The 17,631-nt window shown below is 49.1% G+C and overlaps 6 protein-coding genes across 6 annotated transcripts; 2 read left to right on the top strand and 4 right to left on the bottom strand.

The window, feature by feature from the left end:
• Window positions 1–125: 125 nt before the first annotated feature.
• On the bottom strand, window positions 126–1,131 carry FIESC28_03763 (uncharacterized protein; the record flags this gene model as incomplete). Its single annotated transcript, XM_031157912.1, has 5 exons — window positions 126–158; window positions 210–287; window positions 347–593; window positions 650–697; window positions 1,118–1,131. The coding sequence occupies 5 exons, from the start codon at window positions 1,129–1,131 to the stop codon at window positions 126–128; spliced, it is 420 nt and encodes a 139-aa protein (XP_031018172.1).
• Window positions 1,132–2,461: 1,330 nt separating this feature from the next.
• Window positions 2,462–3,542, top strand: FIESC28_03762 (uncharacterized protein; the record flags this gene model as incomplete). Its single annotated transcript, XM_031157911.1, has 2 exons — window positions 2,462–2,873; window positions 2,926–3,542. The coding sequence occupies 2 exons, from the start codon at window positions 2,462–2,464 to the stop codon at window positions 3,540–3,542; spliced, it is 1,029 nt and encodes a 342-aa protein (XP_031018171.1).
• Window positions 3,543–3,825: 283 nt separating this feature from the next.
• On the bottom strand, window positions 3,826–6,800 carry FIESC28_03761 (uncharacterized protein; the record flags this gene model as incomplete). Its single annotated transcript, XM_031157910.1, has 3 exons — window positions 3,826–5,547; window positions 5,600–5,962; window positions 6,012–6,800. 3 exons carry the CDS (start codon window positions 6,798–6,800, stop codon window positions 3,826–3,828), a joined length of 2,874 nt encoding a protein of 957 aa, XP_031018170.1.
• A 4,014-nt stretch (window positions 6,801–10,814) lies between these two features.
• Window positions 10,815–13,532, bottom strand: FIESC28_03760 (uncharacterized protein; the record flags this gene model as incomplete). The annotated part of the gene is made up of 1 exon (XM_031157909.1): window positions 10,815–13,532. One exon carries the CDS (start codon window positions 13,530–13,532, stop codon window positions 10,815–10,817), a length of 2,718 nt encoding a protein of 905 aa, XP_031018169.1.
• Window positions 13,533–14,001: 469 nt separating this feature from the next.
• FIESC28_03759 (uncharacterized protein) lies at window positions 14,002–14,338 on the top strand (the record flags this gene model as incomplete). Its single annotated transcript, XM_031157908.1, has 2 exons — window positions 14,002–14,033; window positions 14,098–14,338. 2 exons carry the CDS (start codon window positions 14,002–14,004, stop codon window positions 14,336–14,338), a joined length of 273 nt encoding a protein of 90 aa, XP_031018168.1.
• Window positions 14,339–15,200: 862 nt separating this feature from the next.
• On the bottom strand, window positions 15,201–17,076 carry FIESC28_03758 (uncharacterized protein; the record flags this gene model as incomplete). Its single annotated transcript, XM_031157907.1, has 3 exons — window positions 15,201–15,546; window positions 15,604–15,804; window positions 15,851–17,076. 3 exons carry the CDS (start codon window positions 17,074–17,076, stop codon window positions 15,201–15,203), a joined length of 1,773 nt encoding a protein of 590 aa, XP_031018167.1.
• Window positions 17,077–17,631: the final 555 nt, after the last annotated feature.

Raw genomic sequence — 17,631 nt, 5'->3', positions numbered from 1 at the left:
GGAAGGAGGGGATAATGTTTCTTTACCGCGCTCTATCTGATCGCATTCGGGACAGAAACCCAACCACCACGCACCGCACGCCCTTTTATCTTTCCTTGATTGATTTCCTTTCGCAAGCAAGCACCTTACATGACGACACCGGAGTTGGAGGCAATACGCTGGGAATGTGTTAGTGACTGTCATAATGCTGTAGTCGGGAGACAACTTACGGGCCACAACTCAGCAGCCTCCTTACCGACGGGGCCGGTAATGGCGGAGCCCTTCATCTCACCCTTGGGGTTGACGATCTGTAACACATGTTAGTCATCCATCTGCCAATTTTTTTCACATGTGGACCATAACGTACAACACCGGCGTTGTCCTCGAAGTACAGGAAGACACCGTCGAATCGCTTCCAGGGCTTGGACTGTCGGACGATAACGGCGGGGTGGACCTTCTTTCGGAGCTCAGGCTTTCCCTTCTTGACGGTGGCCATGACCATGTCACCGACACCACCAGCGGGCAATCGGTTCAGGCGAGCACCAATACCCTTGACGGCGATGATGTAGAGGTTTCGGGCACCGGAGTTGTCGGCGCAGTTCATGACGGCACCGCTGGAGAGGGAGTCAGTTTGCTGGATCGGATGAGTGATGGGTGGGAGAATTCGTACACAGGGAGACCCAGGGTCATCTTGAGCTTGCCACCAGGGGCACCACGCCTGTGGAAAGCATGTCAGTATTTCTGTTGTATTTGAGATCTTGATCTTGATCTCGCGCTCTCGTTTTCGCTTGGTGTTGAAATTTTCTCTGCCAAAATTTGTCGGGTGGACGAAGGTGTTCGGCGGGCGGATGTGTGCCAAGCTTGCTGACTTCGAAATCGAATGTGAAAAAAATCAAGACATGATGCCTTGAATACCGTCGAGACAGCGATACCGTATCCTCGAAGCTGTAGTCGTTGTTCGTTGTGTGCATCGACACAAAATTCGGTCTCTCAGTTCCCCGCCAAACCACCACCTCATTTATTCCAGCTCTTTTTTGCGCATGATGATCGATCAAAAGTTGGCAGAGACGAGAAGAAATATCCAGAGCGAAAACGAGAGAACGAGATCTATTATCAATCCGCAGAGGAGAGGACTTACGAGATCTTGGCCATTGTGTCTGAAGGGTTAGTGCGGCGTTACTTCGTGAAGATGTCGTGTCGTGCCGGGCTCGAGGATCAAGATCAAACAGTCTTTCGAAATTATTTTGATTTTCGTGGGGAGAAACCCTAGACGAGGAAGGTGGGATCCAATGCACGTGACTCCTGCTCCTGCCGCAAAAGTCAGAATGAGGGTCTAGCAGAAGAGCCAATCAGGGCCCACCTTGAATTACACTGAGAATAATGAAGAAGAAAGAGGTGGAATTCTTAATGAATATGTCAAACTATTGATAGATATTGACAAATCCATTCATTTCAGCTCATTTTATCTGTATACAGAAATTATCATTATTGCTAGGTGCTCAAGGCTGCTGTGTTGTCGACCTGCCAAAATTCAGACTGCCTGACCTCCGACGCTATTCCCGGTGGAACCCTCACGCTGCCCAGCAAGCCCCAGCGAACCACACAACCAGGCCACCCAACCAAGCCCACCAAAACCAGGTTCTACCACACATTCCAAAAAACTCGTGCTACATATTCCTAGTTTTCAACTCGCTGTTCAACAAAAATGGGCTTGATCACCCGGCAAAGCACGCCCGGTTAGCTCAATCGGTAGAGCGTGAGACTCTTACGAGTACGCGATCTCAAGGTTGCGGGTTCGACCCCCGCATCGGGCTGTTCCTATACTATATCATGATTGAGAAGTGCTATCTTTTTTTTGTTCTTTGTTCCAAGGTCTCTTTGTCTGTTTGCCAGTAGTTAAGTTTGTTGCTTGGATACCTGCTGCGCTGTTCCACTATGAGGCTAAGGGGGAAGATACCTTTATTCTTCTTACTGCCTGCTCACAGTAAAGAAAGTATAGGTCAGTTCTGAACTTGTGGGCTGCAATTGTATGGAACAGTTGTGTGCGTATAAGTCTGGAGTTTGTCCAGAATCTACCCTAGAACAAATGATCAATGTTTAGTTCCTGAACCTGGGAACCAGGATAGTACCTAAATATTACTTGAATTCTTAAATTAAATCATAAAAACTACAATGCCTTCTTCTGGTCTTCAGGAGGAATGGCTCTTCATGTAGTACAAACCTATGTTATACCCTGCGGAACCTGCATAGCCGTCCGATAATTCGGCTCCGATCTTCACCCCACCGCATCGTGAAACGGGCCTCGGCTCCCCGTTCCCAACACCTCACATGCCCATTTCAGTTCAAGCCTTACTCCGCATTAATTGGCCATGTCATAGACAACCATCCTTATACCCGGTCCTCAATGTCTCTGTTATTCCGTGCCTTCAGGCGCTCACCTCTTCATAGATGTAATTTCATTTCCAAGCCATATCTGCCCATTATGTATTTCCGAGAAGAGTCAACGTCGGCAAATAAACCTCCGCCTCCAGTACCGCGGCCTAGTTCATCGGTACTGCTTGTTTCACCGTCTAATGAGGTTCTGCTGCTTCATCGCGTGAAGACGTCTTCTTCGTTTGCCTCTGCGCATGTCTTTCCTGGTGGGAACTTAGATCCTTATCATGATGGCGAAATACCCGAGGAGAGCTCGCCGGAGAGGCATCAGGATGGACTGGCGTACAGAGTAGGTGCGATCAGAGAGACGTTTGAAGAGACAGGTATCTTGTTAGCCAGGAAGGACAACGAGCTCATAAATCTGGACGTGAAGGATAGAGATGCTGCGAGGAAGATGATCCATGGAAACCAAGTCAAGTTCTTGGATTGGCTAAAGTCAGTCAGCGCTGAACCAGACTTGGGTAAGATGGACCGTCATGACATAGAGCGAAGTGTTACTGACGAAACGTCTAGATGGTCTCATTCCTTTTACACGTTGGGTAACACCAGCTGCGAACAACAAGCGCTTCACAACACAGATGTATCTATACATGCTCCCACAGTCACGGGATGACATGCCATCCGAGATGCTCATCCCAACACCAGACAATGGCGTCGAACATACAGCCGCGCTCTTCGCATCAGCACAGTCTTTCCTCTCCCGCGCTTCCACCAACAGCATTATTCTCTTCCCACCACAGCACTTCCTCCTCACACTAGTCTCCAAGATCCTCTCAGAAAAGGCAGAACCGCAGCAAGTTACAGAACAACGAGAGAAGCTACTATCTTTCCTGGAGCAGGTACCCACGGCAGAGACGAAGAAAGGCCAGGAGCACAAGACAGCTTTGATCCCCTGGGGCGACAAAGTCATGAGCCCGCATAACCTGTTTATAAGGAAACAGGATAAGAGGATTGTGCTGGGCTTGGATAAGCCAGGGCCGGAGCTTAGAAACTCGGATAGAGGGGGTGACTGGGAACGTGTGGTTCTTGTCAATTTCGGTAAAGGCGGACCGACGAATGTTGAAGTTAGGAGGCGAGAGGATGTATTGGAAGAGGAGAGACAGAGTAAAGCTCAGGAAGAAAGACTATAACGTAGATATAGACAGGGTGGTGCCTTGATGACCAGACAGGGTGGAATGAATATTGAGATAAACAGTTTATAAGTGTTAATCTTTAACGCCAAGGCTCAGTAGATACAAATACATAGCGATTTGAGAAAGAAGATTGTCTAGATTCATCGCCTCACATATCATAATCCAACGGGTATCAATTCATACAAGCTTTTTCACCCCCAATACACTCCATTTATAGTTCTCCAAACTAACAAAAGTCTTGGTTAACCAACCATCTCTTTTTTAGTGGTGGATCATCTATCTACATACCACGAACATTTTGGCTCCAGTGGTGCCAATTAAAGTCCTCCCCCAGCATGTCTATGTCATCCATACCTGCTACTGTAGTCTGATCAAAATTCGAGTTCATGGTCGGGTAACCACCCGTCCAGAGATAAGGCGCTTGATTTTCGTCTTTCGGTAGTTGCATTGTCTGGGGATTGAATTGTTGACCCATGTCTAATGCTTGTGTCTGTGGTATTTGGGCAGCTGTAGTCATAGGCGTCGCTTCAGTATTCATGGCTTTCATTTGGGCTGCACCGACGTCGTTTAGTGGCCAGAAGCCTGTCATGTTGAAGTTGGTGCCTTGTGCCATCATGTCGTTCATAAAGTTCATCGTCGTGTCGGAAAGATCAAAGCTTGCTGGAATATCATTGACTGACGGGGTCCTCGGGCGAGACGGAATTTGTGGTTGTGGTTGTAGCATGTCTGGTAGTGCTACAGGGCTGAGTTCGGCTGGTGTAGAGATCGGGACGTTGCTTCCATCAGAGCGCACCAGATTTCTCCATTTTTCTCTGACCTCGTCCATCTTGTTGACGGTCAAATCAGTCTCCTGTCCGAATCGAACTTGGTATCGTGGGTTTGTCCTTTCCTCGAATTCTAAACGACGGGCTTCTTCAGGATTGCTGCGAAGTCGAACAATTTCTGTAGCACGATGTCTTTGTGCCCTCATATATAGTTTCCTTATAGGCATCACGACAGATGTATTGTCGCCAGATCTCCAAAGCTGGGCTGGATGATCCTCGTAGCAATTGATCGCTTCCCAACCACGCTCCACAAGAGGGGTCCATGGCCGGCGACAACTGGCTATGAGGAAGTAGGCCATGGCAGACCAGTTGGTGTAGGTTTTGAACAACCACCTAAACTGTTTACACCTTGTATCATTGTTCAAGATGTGATTGTATTCGGCAATCTCGATTGCCGCCATGTATGCACGCTCTCTCGCTTCATCTGAAAGTGCACCCTCGCCATCGGAGCCTGGGAAGAGTACTGGCTGGTATATGACCAAAGTCATCTTAGCCATGATAATACGAGCGATCGAGGCAGCCATCCAATATAATGGATCGGTATCAATTGTGACATGCTTCAGAAATTTGTGCTCAACTTTCCGATAGACGTCAATGAGCATGCGTTCTCTTTCTGCAAGAGTAGTATTCTCGAAAGGCATGCCTTTGGGACAGAAAGACATTGATGCAGATGATAGGCGAACAAGACGCCTGCCAAAACCTGCAATCTCAAACCGAACAATCGCCACCGCGCAATCAGAGTGGCCTTCTCTGGGTTCAGGGGCTTCTGTCGAATCAGGTTTAATGTCGGCATCGTTGATGTTGCTTGGCATTTGTGTATCAAAGTTGAAGTCTTGGATAATGAGATCAGTACCCAACTCATCCGCGGATCGGAGATCTAATAAGAGTAGTGACCACCAGAGACGTCTTCGCATCTCTGTTTCAAAGGGACTCAGACCAAAATGTGACCCATCCCGGTGTAGTCCCATGCCCTGAGCGAGATGAGCTATCAGGCCGGTTAAAGACCAACAGAAACGGCTTCCATCGTGGCCTTTAACTACAAGAAGGAAGATGAGCAAAGCTTGCATGATCGGAGTGTCCAGCGAGTTGAGGAAGTTGGCTTTAGCGAGAGCCTGCTCGACCGCGAAACGGTATTGCACAAGGATATCCTCTTTGGTGACACCGAGGTTGGCGCGAACCTGAGTTCAAAAAGTCAGTATTTCTTGTCATCATACACAGGATTTCACGTACCTCGTCAGGATCTAATGACGTGATTGCAGCATAGTATATCGCCCAGACCAGGGCTTCGTTTCCAGGAGAGAGTTGCTTATGGTCCCTTCTAGCATCTCGGAAAACAGGCTCCATGGTCGGGATATGCAGCACTTTAAGCAATGGCTCCACATTCTCCTGGTATACAGACCACAGAAATGGGATGACTGAAGGGACAGGCCAGTACTTGTCCAAATCCACCTCTGTTGAGCGATAGCCAAAGATGAATGCGTTGTGGTTCGCCGATAGCGCAACTGCAGGTGAACTATCCGGAGTTTCTTCCATGTCAGATTCGTCAAAGTCTTCATCAGTGAGCCGTTGCGTCTCTTCTCTTATGGAGTCAAGCTGGTTTACAAGTCAGCCACAAACTTTTACAATTCCAATATAAACCAACCTCATCATTAAGTTTTGCCCAGAGACCGTGGCTGACATATTTTCGACTTCCACTGGTATCGTTGTCGTTCAGGACCAATCGGCCAAACTTCTTATGCATACCCTTGCGCGTGCTCTCGCTCTGGTCACTTGTTGCGTCGCTTCCCCGCGGGCTTCCACCAGTCATTGTCGCATTGCCTTGCTGAGAGGATGCATTTGACAAGTGTCGTTGAGTATTATGCCCTGATGTCTCAAAGGAATTTTGAGCTGAATGTACTTCGGGTGAGCTGGCTGAGGATTGCCCTTTGCCCCCTGACTCAACCTCGATCTGTCCGCTCAATTCTTCTACGATGCCCTCCAACTTTCTCAATCTCTTCATCAACTCTATCTCACGCTGGCTTGAGTTTTTAGGTGGCGCATTGGGATCCTTCCGGCGCGGCTGCCGCGGTGCTCTCCCAGGGGCGGGAAAGACGCATGGAATTTGTGCTCGACGACAGTTGGAACACGGCATCTGCTTGTCGCAACGAACTTTCCGACGGCGACAGGTTACGCATGATCGCGGGTTCAGGGCGGGGGTATTGCTTCCGGGTTGCTGGATCGGGCTCGTGTGGGCTTCGGGCCCTGTCGTCTGATAGACAGTAACGTTGCCTTGGAAAGAATTCGGTTGGACGTGGAAGGAGGAAACATCTTGTTGTGCGTTGGTGTTGGATGCAGGCGACGTTGTGGACTGTTGCGCAGAGTCAAGCCCCTCAGACATGACTCCGTTATTGAAGCCGAACCCGAGGGATAGACCATCCATATAGTTGGACATATTTGTGTTACGTTGACCGAACGTTTTGGCGCGCGATAATGACGATAATCTGCGTTACGGCTGCAAGAATGCAATGCGTGGGGTCGGTCAGACGGTAGACCAGACCAGACCAAAGGATGGACAGAGGAATTCTTTTGCGGACTCGGTGGGCTAGATTGCTCTGGAATGAAGAGAATGCGGGCGTGGCGAGGCCATCAACGACCAGGTGCGGTAACGCAGACGAAACCTCGACTGTCAGGACTGGCTGTCGCGAAGCCAGAAGAGGCTGAGAAGGCTGTAGCTGTGAAACATAAGACGTTGGCTGGAGGAGAGGAAAGACTGGACTCTGGGTCTGGGTCTGGGTCTGGGTCCTGGGTCTGTGTCTGCCACTGTCTGGGTACCTGAGGAGTCGACGAATGCGTTGCTTGACAGCCAGAATGATTGGGAGAATGGAGTTAGTTGGTGGGGAGTTGTTAGTACAGTCTAGGTTGTAACTGTAACGTAGGTCGTATTGACGATCCCCGGGGTGCCTTCCCTGCCTTGGCACCAGCGCCAGTCAATAAACGACCCGAGCTGACAGACAAATATCGTGGTAGTACAGTAGGGTCACTAAAATACCGGGGACTTTTTTGTCGTCTATCGTAGGGCCATAGGGCGGAATACCTGTAAAGTGACGCTAACGGTCAAATCTGTCTCAGGGCCTGCAGAACCTGCCAGAGGCTGGGGTTCCTATTTGATGGCTTCACTCTTATGATTATTCATTCAAATCGGCCGTCAGCACTAACTCCGTGTTCGGTATTAGCACCAGAGACCAGAATCGATTGTTGTCGTCATCAAAGAATCACGTTTTGGTCTGGATAATGCCCGTGCTGCAGTGCAGAACTTGTGCTACAGTACAGTAATTCGTACAACTAACAATTCTTCAATGCTATCGCTAACTATAAACTATAAACTTATGGTTAATTCCGGGATGATAGACCGTAAAATAGTCGTGAAATCATCATCCGTGTCGGACTCCCGAAGTTTCCGCTTTCTATATCAGTTGCCATTGCCTCCGCTGCCGACCTAGTATTCATCCGGAGAGGGGTTCTATGAGGTTGTCATAACATCTGTGAAGAGTGCAGAATTAATGATCTCACTATTGGTCCAGAACAACCAATAGTCAAAACGGAGACCGATAATATCACCGAGCTCAAATTTCAGACATGGATGGCCGTTGTTTTATGGAAGGTCGACACTTTAGACCTTCCCTTCAGGCTCTTAAGCAACTTGGTCTGCATATTAGTGTGGTTTGACGCAGATATGTAAGCATGGAAGTTAGAGATGTCACTGATCTTCACATGCAAGCGGAGTATAGGTCGACAATGACGTCTAATCGCGGTTCATTTAAACCCTGAATGTCTAGGCTCATCTAGGCTCTCACGGTATGACAGACCAAACTTATCAATATCACAGCCCATAGGTACGGCACTTGGCCTCGTGATTGTAAACGGGAACGGCATTTCGTTCCATTAGATCGCGCTCGACATGAAAGCCTTACGAAGGATGGGGGTTTGTGACATATCACAAGTCAATTGCCTTACATTGATCGGCTCCCAAGAAGTGAGATCGACTTCCACACGTTATGATAGTGGGATTGAAGGTTTAAGGCAACCCAAGTAATTGGTATCACTTGACACATCCCGCTAAGTTAGACGAGATGCAACGCCAATTGAAGGTTGCGATTGGTAGCCTTCAATGCCGTGAATATGCGGCTTTCTCCTTGACAGCGGAATTGAACACATTGAAACTCGTTTGGTTGGTGATAACTGCGATGTATCTCCGGAATTCCTTATCTCTCTGGATTAGAGATTGTGTCCTCTCTGGCAGCTGACCACTTGGTGGTGGCATACAACTCAATGAGAATGGCACTCATCTGCATGAAACAATCCATTGCCTTCTTAGATGTCCTGGATGCCAACATGCCAAGTGATTGCTGAACTGATCGATCTAGGATATTCAGACCCCGATATCATTAAGCGGTACGGCCCCACTAATACCGGAGCGGAAACACGAATCAGGCCGGATATACCCAACCCAAATAGCCGCATCGGAGCCGGTGAATCTACAGCAACAGGTATGTGGCTCCTTTTCTCGACGATTTCTTTGTTGGCACTATAATATTGGCTCGGATCATGGCCACAATCTGGTCGCTTTAGCTCCAAGAGCTAACGCACCTACGCAACCCTCTACGTGATACCCGCCAGCATTCCCACCTAACATGAGCTTCAATATTTCTGCCACTTTCCCTTCTGCAGTCCAGATCCTCGCTTAATGGCGTGGCGCTGGGGTCCAATGCAGTATGGGATCATTGCTCAGCTGCCCTACTTGAATTCAACATCCCACCAGTAAGGGACCGACAAGTAAGAGTCTTATGGCGAGCATGTATGGTAAATAACGGTCTGAGATACTGCTTTCGGTGAAGTTGTGGGCGCCAATTCGGGGGAGATTCGAAGCAGAGCCTCATTATTGCCACGGCCAGTAGACGTGATCAAGGTCGCCTATACAGAATGCCAGTTTGGGATACCGGACTGTAGCATTGCCAAGTAAATAATCCCAGCTGATTCGTTGGCTTAAATGAGGGCCGGTTATTAGTGTGGTGCGTTTTATGCATGTCATGGATGTATGTAAAGGGTTCCCAAGGCTAGCCGGGCCGCTGGCGGGGTTCAAGCACCGAAGCTTGTGTTGAATTGGAAGCATGACCATCGATAAAGACAGCAAGACGCAGGTAAGTTCTCTGGTTTCGATGTGGCTCCCCCACAGATTGAGAGAACGAAATCAGATCCAGCGAACGGAATTGAGAGGATAGACCCGTGAACGATGTTTCACCGGTCCATTGTGCCCCACGAGAGACCCCAGAAGCCAGGGAAGTTAGCTGCAGTACTCAAGATGCTTGATGAGCTGTCATGATCTGCTAGAGACATGGACAGTCAATCTTTCCAAGATGTCTGCAACCATTACCCAAGTTAGCAGTAAGGACGCAGATGTACCAACCGCATCCCTTCCCCCGATAAGGGACCCCAGCTGCTATGCGCAGACAACGCAGCCATCTTATGTATCTCATGTGCTCCAGATTGGCTTCGCAGCGGCGCAAGCAAGGCTCGCGAGTCGTCATTGGCGCATCATCTGCACCATCAGATGCATCGCGGGTAGACCGATGAGAGAGCTACACCCACGTCGCGGCAGTAGACAAGAAATGCAACATATTCTTTCCTTGATGGTGTAGCTTGAATTCCTCCAGTGGAGAAGAAGGGCAAGAGCAGAGCCGCAAAAAGATGTGTAGTGATATCATTGGTGTCTGGCGGTATAGCTCGTGATCGAATGTCGAGGTCGGGTCCTCTTGTTGTGTTGTAGCGAGCGGATATATTCTGGTGTTGAGTGCCACAACCTTGAGATATAAATTGCCGTGTCTGTCGCTCGATATCCTCGGAGCTTTTCTCATCAATCAAGTTGTTCTCATGATTCCTTCCACAAGCACTCAAACACTGCCAACATTTACACTCAATCGTTCTTCACACAGCATGCCTGATCAGCCTTCGTGAGATCTCCCAGGTCGTTTTGCTTCACAGCTAACAGCAGCAGCACTGTCAAAACCTGGCTGGATGAGCCGCCCAATCTGTCCGATATTTGGGCAAAACAGGGGTCAACCAACCAGAAATCTGACCCGAAGAACAATAAACCTGAGAAGAAGAAGAATTAGGTCGCAATGAAGGATATGAATTGATACCCGCGCCGGCGCACTTGAATTTGAAGGAACCAGAATGTGTATATGGGATGACACCTCAGAGAGGCTCTGTCGTTCATAACTGTATTCATTATTATCTTCGTATAAACATGAAGCTCGTCTTTATCTATATGCATAGTGAGTTGACTCATCCAAGTTTTCGCCAGACTCGCCAAAAGCTTTGGCAGGGTATTGAACGCCATGTGAATGTGGATAGAAATACCAATATAACAAGTGCCATAGAAGAACGCCGTAGTCGCCATCTGATGATATCAGAACCGCTTTCGCTCCTTGCCGCGGTGGCTTACTCGCGCCACACAGCACACACTTTTGGACTCGCACCATTTCTTGAGATCGACGGGATTTACCTCTCCGTCAAAACCGACACGACTGAGCTCGCCAGTATTTAGCCACATTGCAAGATCTTCCAGTACGAGGGGTTCGTAGAGAAGTATCTTTTCGTTCCATGATGGTTCTTGTGGGTTCGTAGTCCGTGGAGCTGACTTGACAGCATTGGTGATATGCTCAAACAGGGCCGCTTCTGCATCGGTGGGTGTTGCTGTGAGGTCGTCCGACTCTATGTCTTGACTGGTTGTGAGAGACATGTCCAACGGAATCTCAGAAGAGAATGTCGGTTCAAGATTGGTCTGCGGAGAAGATGCGAAATTGCTAGCATCATCTTCAGAGTCAGGTATTTCTATGACGGACTTTTGTGAAGCTTTGCCACGACGAGGTGATGTGCTTCGCTTTGTTGGCGAGGCTGATTTGCGCTTGGGGGGAGAGGGAGTTCCTGGCAAAGAGTCCAGGCTATCCTTTCGTGGCCGACCAGGGCCTCGTTTGGATGGAGAAGCAGTATCGGACAAAGAATCGAAGCTGTCTTTTCGTGGCCGGCCACCACGTCGCTTGGGAGTAACGGGGGGTTGTGCAGAAGGAGGTGGTTCTTGAGGCTCCGAGGCACTGGGGCTTTTCCTTTGTGTTGATTTTGTAACCTTCTTGGGACTGCGTGTGGCTTTCGGGGAGGTCTTTGGTTTGGCAGTCTTGGGGGTCTTGGACTTGGCGGAAGGTGACTTAGCTGGGGTATGAGCTGTAGTATGAAAGCTTGCCTGTCCCATACGAGCCTTGCTCTGCCAGCATTGATCAAGCAAGGAAATCATCGCGCTTCTTCGCTTGATAGGTTTGAAGCCAAATTTCTTGATTTCCCTTGCAAGGCGGAGGTCTGTAAAGCCCTCGTAATTAGGTCGTGGTAGCTGCGGTGGAAGCTCAGGTAGTTTCTCAGTCTCCTCAACCCCTACGGTCAGATTCTCATCGGTGATCTTGTCCTGTTCAGGCACTGATGGGCCGATATTCGTGCTGACTGAAAGATCGCTGTCGGAAAAGTAGGGCGAGTCACCCTCAGAAGCAGACATGGCCCTTTCACCAGGCAATGCTGCAGCTTCCGGTAGCTTAACACTGTGATCGGGGTCACTGAGGACGTGACTCTCTTCAATCGTAATAACGCTCTGGTCGGCTCCCATATTATAACCAAAGGGGTTTGCATCAGCGCCGTCCTCTTGTAGTAGTGTTGTATCCTCTATCAAGTTTATAACCTCCACATCGAAGAGGTCTCCTTCAGCATCACGAGCGGCGGCGTTCCAAAGGTTGGTTCGTTGCTGCTGTGGTTCGATGCCATCGCTATGGATAGGCATAGCAAAGTCTATGTCATCGTTCTGGTTTGACTGTCTCAAAGCAGCTTGAAGATCTCTCAAGACTGTTGGAGATTCTTCCCTTGCTAGCTGACTGGAAGTCCCGAAAAGGAAATCTTGATTGGCAACTTGTGCCAAGGCAGTGCTTGGCGATAGCAGAACCGGTTTAGGGGGCACCTTCTTCTTGGTGGCCTTCGTGGTTTTCCGTCGTGTTTTTGCTTTGCCTTTGGCATTGTCTGGTTGCGCATCAGCTGCGGATCCAGTGTCATTCTTTGTAGTCGAGAAGTGATCCAGTATAGAAGCGCTGGGTTCAGGGTCAGGCACCCTGTACGCAGCGGTGGCAAGTTCTGTGATAGTCCTAGGCTTCTTCTTCTTTGGTGGCTTTTTCGTGGGCGACTTCTCGGGCTCTGCCACTGAAAAGTCTGCACCCTTTGTCGCTAACAGTTCAATACGTTTTCGTTTCTTGAGAAAACTCGAATCTTCGTCAGAAGGAGGGGCAGAATGAGATGCTGATTCCGACGGGTCTTCTATACGAGCAAAGCCCCCAACAAGATTCTTGAAAATGGGAAGTGGTTGGCCTGCCTCAGACGAGCCCAGCGTCTTGAATGCGGATGAATCTGAGTCAACATTTACAACGGTCTTCTGAGCGGGAGGAGTCCAATCCAATCTCCGCGCAGGTGCTTGTTCCAGATGAAGGGGTTCATTCACATCGATCTGATCAAGTTTCTCGAGGACGTCAGGTTCATTTGCTGGTGGGAAATGGTTACTCATAGTATCCGTCTTCTTCTTTGCCTTCGTTGCCTTGGACTTCACTTTTGTATCATCGGCATCCTTTCCGTCATCATTGTCTTTTGAAGACCCAGCCTTAGCCGATGCTTTGGGTTTGGCTCGTTTCGGAGCAGCTGGCTTTGATACTTTCGGTTGTCGAGGCTTCCTGGTCCCCTTTCCGGTGATTTTCACTACTACAATATCATCTTCGGGTTGTTCGAAAGGGGCAGGGTCCCCAGCTATGAATCCACCGTCGTCCGGAGGTTCATCCGCCGGGCCTGCATGGATATTTGAGTTGACAGCAGTGAGGGGTGATTCGACCAAAGGCATCGCATTGGCTTTCGTTGTCGATTCTGTAGAAGAATACAGATTGCGTGCAGAAATGAAGCCAGATGTCTGACTGCGAGTCTGATGCTGACTTGAACCTCTTGCTGCTAGAACGTCCTGTAGCGGTGGAAGGTCAGGAGAAGAATTCACATGAAGTCGTTGGCAATTTCTATCGCTGAGTGGCGATAACCTCAAGGGATCAGGGGATGCCATAGCGCTCAGGATTATGGACCGAGAGCGCAGAGCGCATCTCAGGCCCTTTATTCGTAACAGAATGATGTCGAGGTTGAAAAGGCGTTGAAAATGAGTAACGGCGGGGTCATAATATGAAAACGTATTATTTTGCCTTATTTAAAGTCTTGGGGTCATGAGATGGTTCGCCTTGAGGCAAGCAAGGGGTCGCCAAAAAAAAGACCCACGCTAGGAATTGAACGCTTGCCTTCGCGAATACTTTACGCGCTGTCACATGAGGAACAAGCACGTGACAGAAGGCGTGACCTGCTCCACCGGGAAAGAGCGACCAACGCAGTAGGGCAGGAAATTATGACCCACACCACAGACTGGTTGCCAAAAGCACCAAAATTGAAATTGCTCTTCCTCCCACTTTGCGACGACTCGACTTCACCTCCCGCCGACACAACCACTCAAAACCCCAAAACCACCCCCCCTCAAACCAGCCAAAATGGAGAACGACCGCGGCGAGATTGTGGACCTGTAAGACATCACTTTGGAACATTGGAATAGGATGCGCGATGGGAGAATCATGATACTGATGCAGCATCACCAGTTACGTCCCCCGCAAGTGCAGCGCCACCAACCGCATCATCAAGGCCAAGGATCACGGCTCTGTCCAGATCTCCGTCGCCAAGGTTGACGAGAACGGCCGTGCCATCCAGGGCGAGAACCACGTCTACGCCCTCTGCGGCTTCATCCGAGCTATGGGCGAGAGCGACGACTCCTTCAACCGACTGGCCCAGCGTGACGGCCTCCTCAAGAACGTCTGGAGCGGACAGCGATAAATCAATCAAATTGTTGGGAAAAAGTTGATCGACATCTGGTTCTGAGAATCCTCGACAAAAGGAATTCTGATACGAATGAACCACAGGGTTTTGGGTTCGGGCACGAAGGCAATGGGTGAAAGAAACTAGGGTTGGCTGCATCTAGCAAATCCACTTCGAGGCGTTCGGCTCGATTTTGAGACAACATTACGATATCCCGAATCCGTGTTTGAAGATGTGATGAACTGGTTATAATGCACCCGATACGGCTGGCGAAGTCTCCTCGGACAGACTTCACAAGTCAACTTTACTCCGAGGATTCTGGGGCTACTCTGATGGTCTCCATGCCGCAGATTAACTAGGCTCTGAAAAAGCCGTAGCGCTCAAGTCGTTTGCTATGGTACAGATACGGGTCTAACATGAATTTTCAATTATGTGACTATCTTAAGCATGTGCAGCTGTTTTTTATTTTTTTTATTTGATATGATCCTTAAGCCATCCATACTGTCACAACGTAGACGCCAGTCCAACGCCCGCGATCCCCAGCCAATGTCAACTTTTGGTCGTTCTGATAACGATGTATGGCATTTCGAATGGCGGGGCGCTCAATTTCGATTATGTCTCAGCTACCTCAGCTTAGCTTTCTTTCTTCCGATACAAGTTACGGCAATTAGTCCTTGCTCGCATCCCCAGGAAGCTCAGACAATGCGAACCCAGATGGCAGAACGTCAGCGTAAGACCCGTATGTCATCTACCCCCACCAATGATCTTGATAAACACTCCTCAGGGTATCCCAAAGCATAAGAAACGAAATGATTTGGTCACTTTATGCTAGCTTAGACTAGCATTGAGGACAATCCTCCTGTTACCCGTCTGACACTCCTCACTCGTCGACTGCAAGTCCCTCTTTATAAACAGCAAGTGCTCGTTCCCGGCAGTCCTTGTGTGTGACAATAGGTTGAGGATAACCATTCTTCTTGGCTTTGGGTCCAGCACCTCGACTGTAAGGTTCATGGATCGCTTTACCCTCAACGTCCTTCAACTCGGGAACCCACTTGCGGATGTAATCACCCTCAGGGTCGAACTTCTCACTCTGTAATAAGGGATTAAAAATGCGGAAGTACGGTTGAGGATCGACACCAACACTGGCACTGAAACCCCAGCCGCCATTGTTCGAGGCAAAATCACCATCGACAAGATGCTCCATGAAGTACCTTTCACCCTTTCGCCTGGTTACAAGTTAATAGGGCAACACAAGAAAGGGGCACAATGTAGGAGTAACTTACCAATCCAACAAAAGGTCCTTTGCCAGAAACGAAGCGACAATCATGCGGCATCGGTTGTGCATGTAGCCCATGGTATTCAGCTGTCGCATGGCTGCGTCAACGATTGGGAAACCTGTCCGGCCCTCGCACCATGCGGCGAAATGGTCATTGTCGTATGACCAAGAAATGTTTGAGTATTCCGGTTTGAAAGGCTTATTCATGCTGCTTATGTCAGTGGCAGAACTAGTATCTGACGGAGTTTACTTACCAAACATATGGCCACTGAACCAGAACATGCTTATAAAAGTCGCGCCAGGCAACTTCACTGATCCAAGTCTGAATACCGTCGTTACCTCCATTCAGTTTCTTGGTTTTGTTTCTGTCGCGCGCAGTTCGCACGCATGTCCTCGCGCTGATAGTTCCGGCGGCCAGATGTACTGATATGGAAGAAGTAGCTGCCTCAGCCGGTATATTCCTCTTCTCTTGATAGTTTGAGATCCTCTCTTCACAGAACTTGTCCAGGCGCTTCTTTGCCTCATGCTCTCCGCACGGCCACAGTGAGCGTAGACGCTCTTTCTCTTCGTCGCCGAGTCGCTTGCTCTTGGGAGCTTCAGGAATTTCAACATCGAACAACTTCTTGTAGTCTTTGCGCGCACTGCTTGGGTTTTTCTCGGGTTGTTCGTACAGCTCCAGCAGATCGAGGTTCTCGTGGATATGGGCGACCCATGTCTTGAACCAAGGGCTATACACTGCGTATTGTTTTCCAGCACCAGTATGAAGCTCTCCAGGAGGGACGACACAAGTATCGTGGACAACTTCAAATGCTTTACCATTCTCAGCAAAGTCTTTGATCATGGCAGCTTCTCGCCTCAATTCATCCACCTCGTATTCCATGTTGGCATACAGATGACTGGCGCCCCATTCATCCATGAGTTCCAGTATTCGATCTGGAAGATGCTTCCTCTTCTCAACTGTCTCCACATAGAGTGGGATGTCGAGCTTTGCAAGGTCTTCTTTGATGACTGAGAGTGTCCGCAACATAAAATCGATTCGCACGGGAGATCGTAGATGAGCTTCGTAGTCTTGAGGGCTGATGATGTACATGGCGATCAGGGGGACGCCCGCTTCCTTCGCCTTGTCACTAGCCAAAGCCAAAGCTCTGTTGTCGGATATCCTCAAGTCCATCTTGAACCAATGGACTACCGCTTTGTTGACATCGATACTTTTGCGCTCCTTTGCCGTGACCTCGAGGGCGTCGATCAGAAGCTCAATTGGGCGAGGGATCTGATTATCATTGTAGGCGCGAGCTCGCGCATTGCTCATTTCCGGTGGGTAGAACTTGCGAATCGCAATTCCGTTCTCCTCTGCTTCATTGGCCTTGTGATGGGGTCGGCGCAAAGCATCCGATGAACCGTTTGTCTTGGACGTCTTTGCCTTCTTGGCAGTACTTGCTGAAGGAGACGAAGACTCGCGCTTGAGTCGCTTGGAAGGCATTGTTGCGAATCTCACAGAGGACGAAAATATGCTATTTCGGTGTGGTTGACGTTTCAGTATGAAGGATGATCGGGAATTCACCAAAGGCAATAAGCGTATATGCGATGCAAATCGCGACATGGAAAAGCGTGTACGGTTTGTAGTTTTGGTCGCATGCGCAGAGGTGATTGATTAAGAAAAGGAGAGAATGCGACAAACTTTCATTATGTAAATTACTCTTTGCTTTGCCTACTATAACCCGGTAACGAGTACTAAACAACACTCGTGGCTGGTTCCTAATAAGGTAGAAAGCGTGGAGCTTCGATTTGAAATACGTCATGACGTCCCTGGCGATCGAGGCTGCCGCAGAACAGATCTGAGATTCATAGATCCCTAGGGGTTTAGTGACAGATTTATTCCTCTGATTGGTTCATAATGGTCTGTAATCGTCTGGACGGGCCCGTGCTGTCGAGATTGGTATGGGTCCAACTGATGGATAATAGGTGACAGAAGAATTGTCCTCTAAGGCCTAGGCTGCTGAAATAAGGTGGTCTAAGTCTCCTACTAAGCTGCCAT

Source organism: Fusarium coffeatum (assembly GCF_003316985.1).
Source record: "Fusarium coffeatum strain FIESC_28 chromosome Unknown BRIP53273_contig_77, whole genome shotgun sequence".
In the NCBI taxonomy this organism is placed as follows: domain Eukaryota; kingdom Fungi; phylum Ascomycota; class Sordariomycetes; order Hypocreales; family Nectriaceae; genus Fusarium; species Fusarium coffeatum.
Note: the sequence above shows the minus strand (reverse complement) of the source record. Positions and strands in the feature narration are given on the sequence as shown.